The sequence below is a fragment of the Amblyomma mixtum genome, chromosome 5 (assembly GCF_055824585.1).
Source record: "Amblyomma mixtum isolate Tamu chromosome 5, ASM5582458v1, whole genome shotgun sequence".
In the NCBI taxonomy this organism is placed as follows: domain Eukaryota; kingdom Metazoa; phylum Arthropoda; class Arachnida; order Ixodida; family Ixodidae; genus Amblyomma; species Amblyomma mixtum.
In genome coordinates this window covers 135100458-135110597 of record NC_143016.1, presented here as the reverse complement: position 1 = coordinate 135110597, position 10140 = coordinate 135100458, and the positions used below count along the sequence as shown (strand labels likewise).

At 45.4% G+C, this 10140-nt stretch overlaps 1 protein-coding gene across 1 annotated transcript; it reads left to right on the top strand.

Moving 5' to 3' along the window:
• The first annotated feature begins 1268 nt into the window (after nt 1-1268).
• LOC149343835 (uncharacterized) lies at nt 1269-2170 on the top strand. Its single transcript, XM_089542508.1, has 2 exons — nt 1269-1370; nt 1817-2170. The coding sequence occupies exons 1-2, from the start codon at nt 1359-1361 to the stop codon at nt 2168-2170; spliced, it is 366 nt and encodes a 121-aa protein (XP_089398634.1). The 5' UTR covers nt 1269-1358.
• Nucleotides 2171-10140: the final 7970 nt, after the last annotated feature.

Sequence of the window (10140 nt, the reverse complement as noted above, 5' to 3'; positions counted from 1 at the left end):
AAGCTCCATTAAAATGCATGGCCATAAATCTATATCTTGTCTTAGAGTGTCTATACTAAGGAACAAATTGTTCGTGCATTCCCCTGCAGAAATTCGTGTGGTTTCTTCAGCCCATCTTGCCGCAGTAAAGATCCTAGTTTCTATTTATTATTCAAATGTCGGTAATGTTGTATCATAATATCAACCTGATACATATGCGCAAACAAAAAATGAATATACGGTTCTAGATGACCTCTGTGTATGGCCGTCCCTCATTTTACCCCTTACTGCTTTCTGGCGTTTTTTTTAGAGATTAATCTCATTTGTCTTCGCGTCTTTCTTTTATGACGGTGCGCGCACAATGTAGTCATTTCTAGAATCATATCTCACTGATGACTTAGTCTTACAGTTTTTCGACGAGACCAGTTTTTTCGCGAGTGATCGCAGTGACTCGTTCGATATTTTGAGTTGGCTATAAATACTTGCAAAGATGCACAGCGATTCTACAAATGCCGTGTGCCAGTAAGGCGTAGACTGCAGCCACCGGCCGCTGTTGGCACTGGTCCTGTAAGCAGTACAGTTTGTATGTCACTATCACCAGCGGTGATATTCTATACAGGCAGAACTCCGCCCAGCAGTCTTGCTTCGGAAGCCTTCGCCTACTTTTCTTCGTGCACATTTGTGTAGTACTTGCTCCTAAACCAGCGTTACATTAGTGGTGCGGGCGAAGATTTCTTATATCAACCCCAGGCTATAGTAAGTAACTAAGTCCCGCAACCTCCCCTACCAACTAGCAAAAACGAAAAGTTTGGAACCATCAGCCGGGAAAGTCAATGAAATAACTATACCTTTTTTTTCTTTCATGTTTCTTGCGACATTTACCGGTGACCGTAAGCAGCAATACTCAATTCAGAAACAACAAACCGTAGTGATGAGAAAAGCGCAGGCGGCGATTCTTGCGGGACGCACCGAAAATAGGTTTACCGGCCGATCGAGCTTAAACCTGTAGCAGCGCGGCTTCAGACTCGCTCCTGCGGTCTTTCGTTCCCCCTTTCTTCTCTCTGTTTTTCTTTTAGGGTGTTGCGGAACCCAACGAGATCGCTTAAAAAAGAAAAAAAGGCGCACCTTGTTGGGAACGCGGAGAATTGCTTCCGTATTGTGCTCCGTTCCCTCAGCGCTTGGATAGCCAAGTTTCTCTCTCTTTCAAGCTGCCCTGTGTGTGAGAGAGAGTATTGGCGAATAAGAATGTTCTGACTTCAAGAGCAGGTATATAAAGAACTCAGCTGAGCGCTTTGGACAAGACAGCAATTCGACGTTGCAGCAGTGCATACTTGGCTATCGGATACTCGCCAGCGCATAGCCGCCATAACAAGGAAACCATGAAGACCCTAGTAAGATGTACTTTATGTGCTTCGTTACCTTGCTGCCACCTCAGAAGAAATTTTATGTACTTTAAAACTTTTCATGTACTTCACAGCAAGTTCAAACATAATTTTGCACGGCTGACAATAGAGCATGTAAACTCAAGCAAAAGTCATCACAGCACCACCGCGTTTCTTTCTGATGTGCAAGCTCGAAACACCGTACTTTTAAAAGTGTCTCGTCATATCCTGAGAGTTGCATGTGTGTCTACGTCTTCTTATAGCTGCCATTTAATATTATAGCATTCATGCCCCTTGTTCAGTTTTTGATGTGAATGCTACCTAATAATTAACTGTGCGGTGTTAACGTGCAGCCATTGTGCAACCATCTCAAGTCTCATCCAAATAGATTCCGAGTTCATGGTCCCCATCTCTAGAATACGCAGTCAGACATCTTTCCTTCGCTTATTTTTCAGCTGTCCCTGCTAACTTTGTGTATTGCAATTGCTACTGTCACTGCTGGCTACGGCTACGGGCATGGCTATGGTGGCTACGGAGGATATGGCGGCTACGATGGTTATGGACACGGTGGCTATGGCGGCTACGGAGGCTATGGTGGCTACGGAGGTTACGGACATGGAGGCTACGGCGGCTACGGAGGTTACGGTGGCTATGGTGGCTACGGAGGGTACGGCGGATATGGCGGCTACGGCCATGGTGGATACGGAGGCTACGGTCACGGCGGTTATGGTGGCTACGGTGGATACGGCCATGGCGGGTACGGATATAAAGTCATCAGCTACGGACATGGACATGGATACCACGGATAGATAGAGCTCTGTAATTATAGAAATGTAAATAAAGATACACTAAATTTATTCATTTCCAGATTTGCACTCCCCATATTAGCGGCGTTGAACGCTGGCAAAAAATACACACTAGTTTTAGTACAAAAATATCTTTGTAACGCATTGTTGTAGTATGAATTTTTTGTCATTACAGAAACACGGCAGACGAAAATCTTTGGGAGCCACTGTTTTTGTAGGTTAAAATTCCTTTAAAGTGCAATGTTTTATTATTACATTAAATGAGTTTTAAATGATTTTTATTATTACATTAATTACAACGTTATTGCCTAGCGTTCCAGAGTGATTAAACAACTCACAGGGCAGTTTACTACTTTTTATACTACTACCACTACTACTAGTTTGCTACTATATCTCTGGAAGTATTTTTAGTTCGCGATGTATTGAGGTAAAGAATTGGAGAGCAACATGCGTATATGAATAAAGTCATTAAGATAAGTAAAAACGCTGTCCAACGTGACGTTAATCAGGGTGCCACGTCTCCGTGGGCGTCCAAGTGACGTCAGAAGTGATGGCAATGCAGCCATCTTCCTCCTTCTGTGGCTGTTTACCGCGGATATCACCTCCAGTAGCGCCTACTGTCAGCTGTCATGCAGAAGAGTGCAGACGCACCTGCCAAACGCTTGGTTCCAGCACTTCTGAAATGCATTCCCTCGTATATCTGCTTGGGACTCATAATTGTTAAGTGAGGTACCACGTCTGCTTTTCTGCTGATTGCAGAAGCTTGTGTAGAACCTTATATGAAATTCGAGGCCATTTTTGTCTTCGTATATCGCTCGTCCTCTTCTGCCAAGCTCATGCAGAGAGTATCGACAACGTGCGCATCCTCGTACCTACCTCCTACTTACGCGGCCGTGTATACTGTGTACTGTGTATGTACTCTGCGGCCATGTACTGTGTACATTATGTTCGCTTGAGAAGACTGTCTACGTTTGTGAGGTCAAGGTTCCCCTCCGTTCTCATCCAGCTGCTGTGCATTGCGGATACAGAAGTGCAGCCGAAAAGTATAATGAGCGAGAGGAAGAATATTTATTTATTTACTCATTTTTGATACTGCCAGCCTCACCTGAGACCGCAGGAGGTGGGCGAACAAAATTTAAAAAAAAAACAATGCTTCAGCTGTGCTTTTATGGATTCCGTGTAAAACGGGAAGCGAAGGTGAACATTACCAGTTTAGGAGTCAGGTGTGGCCTCACAATGGAAGCATAAAAAAAGAACCAAACGGGAACAACAATAAAAATAAACTGTTGGCTATAGTTTAACAATGCACTGAAGTGCTGGAAGCGTTTGAATATACAAACAAGTCTGTATTATTCATTACTTGATATGAATTTTGACTGTGGCGTGAGCTGACATATTAAGTCTGCAGCAATTAATGAAGGATCGAGGGGACTTCATTCTTTTAGGCTGAGGGAAAGAAGTCATGAACGTGTCATTGTGGTATGCGTATTCCGTTAAGCATGTGCGTGTTTATGCCGCGATGATCTTCTCTGCGAAAAAAATATTTATTTTTATAGGCCTACCTTTTAGTAGTTGTGAATGAAGTTAATTAAAAATTTGAGTCGTGCTTTTTGCGCCCTGTATGACAGTATCGCTAAAACCAAAATAGCCGCAAGGTTAGTGGGTGAAACATGGTGCTTATATTTGTTACGAACAAACTGAAATTGCTTTAGTTCCCTTACGTTAATATACGCATTTAGTTGCTGCGTACGTAGCGACATTGCGTACGCAACGCTCACTACGTTCCGTACAAGGGCACCCCCGTCACACTTATAGTTGGCCGTACCGCCGCAGAGCAGTCGCGTGGCGCGTTGTGTTGTGTCGCCATCTAGTGACAAACACTGAAAGCGCTATAGAGCTCGGCTGAACATTTTTCAGTTTCTGACAATATCAATAGTATATTACTGTTTTTAATGGAAGAAAAAATGTATAATGTTTAATGAAGTGCAAAAGTAGGCACATGACTAAAAAAATTATTCGACAGGAGCGGTTGCTATGACGATAAACGTACACAATGTTAGTTAAGCTTAAAAGGTCAAAAATCGCCTCATTGTCTGAAAAACAAGGGGCATTTGTCCCTAATCTTTTGGCGTGTGGGTGAGCGTAGACAAAATATAAGCTAACAGCCCAGTTTAGAGCGAGCCATCGCGTTGAAGAAAGCAGCGGCGAAGTAAATTCGGTCCGAAGCGGGCGAGATGGTCGCCGCCATGTTCTCTACGCAGCACGTAGCGTCCGCGTTGCGTACGCTACGCTATGCTTTATAGCGGGCGGGCGTCCGCAACGCGCGGCTAGATACGTTGCGTTCTGCGCATGCGCATTCGTTACCCACGGTGTCGTTGCGTACGCAAGCTCACTGCGTACGTCCAACTAAAAGTGTCTAATCAGAACGTTAGCCAGAAGCCCCCGTTAGCCGGTACGTTGTGTTAGACGATACGTCAGCCAGAAGCCCTCCAGTGCTAGCTCTGCTGTCCACCATTGGGCAGATTGGAGAAGAATGAAGAGAAAGCGACCGCCTCTGACTGAGTGGGACTGAGTGACATTTTCTTGTTGATGTGACGGCGCGCTTGAGAGCCTCGCAATTGTCGAGATGGCTATAAAGTGTTGCGCCAGAGGACCCGGTGAAATCGCATTTTTGAAGTTCTATAAGAGTATGTAAAAAATACAAGCGTTAACAAGCTAACCATTAGAATTTAGCTAATCAGCTTAGCCGGCAGTATGATCCACCTGTTCGCGGCATCACCACCAACATCAAAGCCTCGCTTCTCGCTTTACTTCGCAGACGGTGATACTTTTCTCGGAAGAAACGAAAAGGACAAGCATTTCTGCTTCACAACAAGCACGTAATGAAGAGCTGTAAGGACACCTGTACGGCCGCACAGGAACAAAAACAATTGGCGCTTTGGAATTACTTCAGTGGCAGCGCGGGACGGGATAGAACACAAGTGTAAAGAGCGCGGCGTTCTTTACACTTGCGCCCTATCCCGTCCCTTTTTTCTACATGCGATGCCACTGAACCGCATTTAACCAACTAGCCCAACAAGCAAATGGTTTGGTTTATTGGGGTTTAACGTCCCGAAGCAACTCAGGCTATGAGGGACGCCGTAGTGAAGCACTCCAGAAATTTAGACCACCTGGGGTTCCTTAACGTGCACTGACATCGTACAACACACGGGCCTCTAGGATTTTGCCTTCATCGAAATTCGACCGCAGCGGCCGTGATCGAACCCGCGTCTTTCGGGTCAGCAGCCGAGCGCCGTAACCACTGAGCCACCGCGGCAAGTCCCCAACAAGCATTAATCTTGGCTTTGGAATTCTTTCAGAACACTTATCCGAGTAGCGTAGAGGCTTCGGAAAAAGTGATAAAACGGTCTAATACGGCCCCTTTGTGCAAGAAACTGAAATTCTGCTCATTGTTGTCTCAATCATTAGCGCAGCAGCGGCGGGTCTGCATTTTGCTGCTTGAAAAATAGTAAGTCATTGTGGTATTTGCTTAGTCGTCAGCATGCATTCGTTAAAGGTGCGTATTAGATGCCAAAAATTTGAAGTTCGTATTCAGCGCTGGCGTTGTGTACTCATCCTTTAGGCGTCTTCCTTTAACTGCAGTTGCTCGCTTGTTATCAGGAAAGGAGTGTTGGTTTGTCCGTATCGAGCAGAAAACACGCTTCTTCCGCCAGACAGGCCAACGAAATTAGTGGCAGTCATTGAGAAAGACAATGACGAGAATGTGGTAATTTTGGTATAGCAGCTGTAACAGACGTCAAAGATTTGACTTCCTTGCGATGATTTCCATAATTCTAGTAGGGAACCGAAAAACATAATTTAGAAGAAACACGTGAGTGTGGAGGGTAAATATATAAGAAAAAAAATTGACTATTTCTTTGAGAGTACGTCGTCTTATAAGGCGGGGGAAACAACACCACATGCTTGTCACAGATGATGCCGCGAAATAAACTAGTTTTGTTGTTTGATTTTCTTTTGTGTAAGAATGGTTGAAATTCACTGTTGAGCTGGTCGCCCCTACATATTATTCGCACAACGAGAGAGCGCATCAGTCCAGCCCAACAAAGTAAGGTTTTAGTCGTTTACATATGAAAAAGATCATGCTCAGAAGTGACAAACACAAACAAAAGAAAACGAAAACCTAGACGCTAACGAATTGGAAACAAAATATAATAAAACTAGAAGCTTTTTCGTGATTGCATTTTATCTGCTTCAGGCTTATAACAAGAGCTCATACTGCCTTGCTCGACGTTTCGCGCTGCTGCGTGAAGGATAATTTTTTGAGTCGCCACTTTGTCTCTTTTAATAGCGAGATGCACGGTGTTATTTCTCCGTTTACGCTACAGCATGAAATATCTAGTATCATGCCGTTTTCGAATAACAGTTAACTCGAGAGTGATCGCAAGCACACATTCTGCAAGCTCGAGACGTTCGTCGGCATAAGTTGCGGCTTCGGAAATAGCCGCAAATATTGAGGCATCAGGATGGTATAGCAGAATTGTGTGTTCATTGTGCAAGAAGGCTCACGGCCGTACAGAAGAATGTATGATGAGAATCCAGAGGTGGCTTGAGTAGTAGAGTTGTAAGCTTATGTCTAAAATGGTAGAACTCAGTCCCAGTTACAGGGATCGGAAGCAACAGGGTGGGGTTAAAGCGCTCAACCATGGTATTTGTCTCGGGATAGTACGCGGAGGTTATGTGGTGAAAGATGTTGCAGTCATTTAGTATAGTCTTTACAACGACGGAAAGGAAAACGAGACCTCTATCATTGAGCAACTCCTTGGAGGCGCAATGTCGAAGAATGATATGATGGAGCAAGCCGGCAACTTCGTGGGCCGTAGCAGATGATAAAGGCGGCGTTTCAGCATAGCCCGTGAAATGATCGATTGCAGCGATGATCGAGCGATTGTCTGTAGGCGTTGTCTCTAGTGATTTTAACTTTGACGAAAGCTCTTCTGGTTTGCGCGACAATTTGGGGTGGCCGTTGCTTGAAAAAAGGAGAAAATATTTGACACTATTTTTTTATAATGTTCTTGATGGAAAAAGTGGTATTCCAAAAGAGAAATACATACATGAGCGAAGTTACGTTTCCACCCGCACCGACCCCCCACTAAAAGTGCGCGAGTACAATTCCCGAATTAACACATTCAAATGTAGTTTTTTTTTCCCACGAACAATACATGATTAGAACTGTCTGCCTGCAAAAATTGCTGCTTCCCCTCGCACTTCTTTTCACAACGCTTTGCAAAACCACCTGTTAATATTGTTGTATTAAGTTAAAACGACTGTTAGTATCACATATAATATCAGTGTAGCAAAAGCTATTATACTGGTGCATTGTGTTCTAGTTTTGGGCTGCTAAAATAGTGTTGTATTTTGAATGTCCTTTTCTCTGCGTCTGTCGCGGGCGTGTTTTTCTTTCTGCAATGTTCTTTTTATTTTTGCCTTTCCTGCCATAGTCCATGGGTTTTCTCAGTATATTGCATCATTTTCATCTGTTGCTTTTATGATGTTTCCCCCCTACAACAATGCCCCACGGGGGGCGCTGTAGGTATTTTGTATAAATAAAAGAGGGCCAATGCCAACACGCTCGAAAGGCTGTGCTGAGTAGCAGCTGAAAAGGAGCGGTGGGCTGGCGAGGTGTGTTTTTACGGCGATCACACATTACGGTAAAACTGGACGAACTGGCGGTCATAACGGTACATCTCACGCAACTACTACCGAAGTCGGTGGGGGTTCAGGTTTTCAACAAGACGGTATGGGCACACTAGAGATAATCGTGGTAGTGACAGCAAATTACGGAGCGCAGATGTGTTGCTCAGCGCGAAGCTTACGCACAACGGGACGACCAAAAACCTCTGTCAAGCTGGTTTTGAGAGCCACCCAGCTCGAGATGTCGGCCTCGTGGTTGCGAAACCAGAGATGGGGAATGTTGCTCAAATAAAATATGACTTTTTTGAGCTGTGAGTTGAATGCGCTTACGCGTTCTTTTGAGACAAACGAATACTCCACATAGGTGTCGCCTGTGCCGCTGAAAACAAGCTCAGGCTACCGCGAGGCGCAGCAACAGATGACAGCCGATGAAAGCAGTGTTGGAGGTTGGGTGACGATCTCAGGCATCGCAGAAGTCGTAAGTAGTGCTTGGTTGCCGAGCTGCAGGGGGACGAGATCGGTACACCTACACCACTCGTGCACAGCACGGGGCCTACGTCGCAATCTTTTGGCAGAACGGCCTGCGAGAAGTAGAGCTCCAAAGAGCACGCACTAGCGTCGTTGTTGTTGGCCTCTGGTGGTGTCGGCTTTGATCTGGAAGGCAGCATCCTCACTGCTTTCATAATATTCCTGATATTGTCAGCCGAGCTCATGGAAAGGCATCTGATACGTTTGCAGAAGTGGGCTACATCCCATACGTAGCTGGTTAAGTTTCAACCGGATCAAGATAACACTGAATTTAAGGCACAAGCATTTTTATAACACATTTTTATAGCAAGCACTTTTTTCGTTACAGAAACTCGAGTTAACAGAAAAAGATTGAGGGTTTACGAGCGTCGAGGCGTTCAGCAGGTCCTCTTCTTATTCCTTGAGCGTTAGCCGCTGCAGGTTCCGAAGGTCTGTCTTTGCGCTCGTGTCGTCTCTTGTTTCTTTCTCTCGTCCTGTGTATCGCGCTGCTTTAAGATAAATAAATTGGTATGAGTGCGCGAAGAGAACAATGTTACCTCGGAAGGCCTCCTCTGTTTTTTTTTTCCTTCCTGCCGGCTTGTACTGCGCTCTTCCTTGTAAGGGAAAAAATTGGCTGTGGTTTGACCAATGGCCATCCCGAGTAGAATTGCGGAAGCAACGGCGCGGCAATCGCAGCGGCGACGGCATCTCAGGGGGCACTTTGACTGTCTAAGGTGCGGAGAGGCGAAAACGTTTTGCGCACCACTTTGACTGCTTGTGTGGCACTGGTGACGCCACCACTGGATGACGTCACAGATAATTAAGTGCTAATTACTAAGGAATGAAAAATTACTAATTAATTGCTTATTACTTATTAATGACTACGCACTAATTAATCTAATGACGCTTTAGATTCGCCTTTAGGAGTGGAACGCGACAGCGTGTTGTAGCGCTGCCAGGGAGTCCACGGAACGCCATCACGCGTTCGGCGCGATGCCTTGCCCTTTGAACGCAACGCTTATTGAGGAAAGGAAATGGCGCAGTAATTCCTGTCATCTCTGTGGACACCTGAACCGCACCGTACAGGAATGGAGGAAGTGGGAGTGAAAGAAAAAAGAGAAAGATAGACCGTCATGAAGAAAATGAAAATTGTATTTGAGGAAAAGAAATTATGCGGTAACTGTCTCGCACTCGCTCCTCGCGCATGCGCAGTTGGGGCTCTCCGGGGCTCCGCGAAATCGTTCACACCTAGCGTAGTGTTGCTTCCGCAACAAAATCTTTGATGCTGCAACACCAAATAGGGGCAGTTCGACGAGTATTTGCAGTGATGTTCAATACGGCTTAAAACTTGATCAGTACCTGGACGTATGCAGCTACAGAGCGAACGCCTTGGCAGCCTTGGGCGACGTCCGAATTTTGAAAGCAAGGTTAACGAAGCGATGGAGCGTAAAGCTAGGACACGCGCCTTTGTTTTATTTTTTCACCCTGCTTGCGTTGCTATAGTTTTCCATCTTTTTTTTTTCTTAGTGGAAGGAAGGAGCGTTACGGCAGCTCTCAGGCAGGTTATTCCGCGGAAACGCCCAGGAGAAAAGAGCCGCAGTTTGCCGAGAGGGTAATGTTTTACTTCCGTACCAAGCTCCTTTAGCCTGCCGCTTCAATAGCCAGTTGCTCTCTCCTTACACACTGTGCCTTGAGAGAGGGTTCGGGCAGATAAGACCGCCCTGGCTTCAAGAGCAGGTATATAAAGAACTCAGCTGCTTGCACCGGGCAAGACG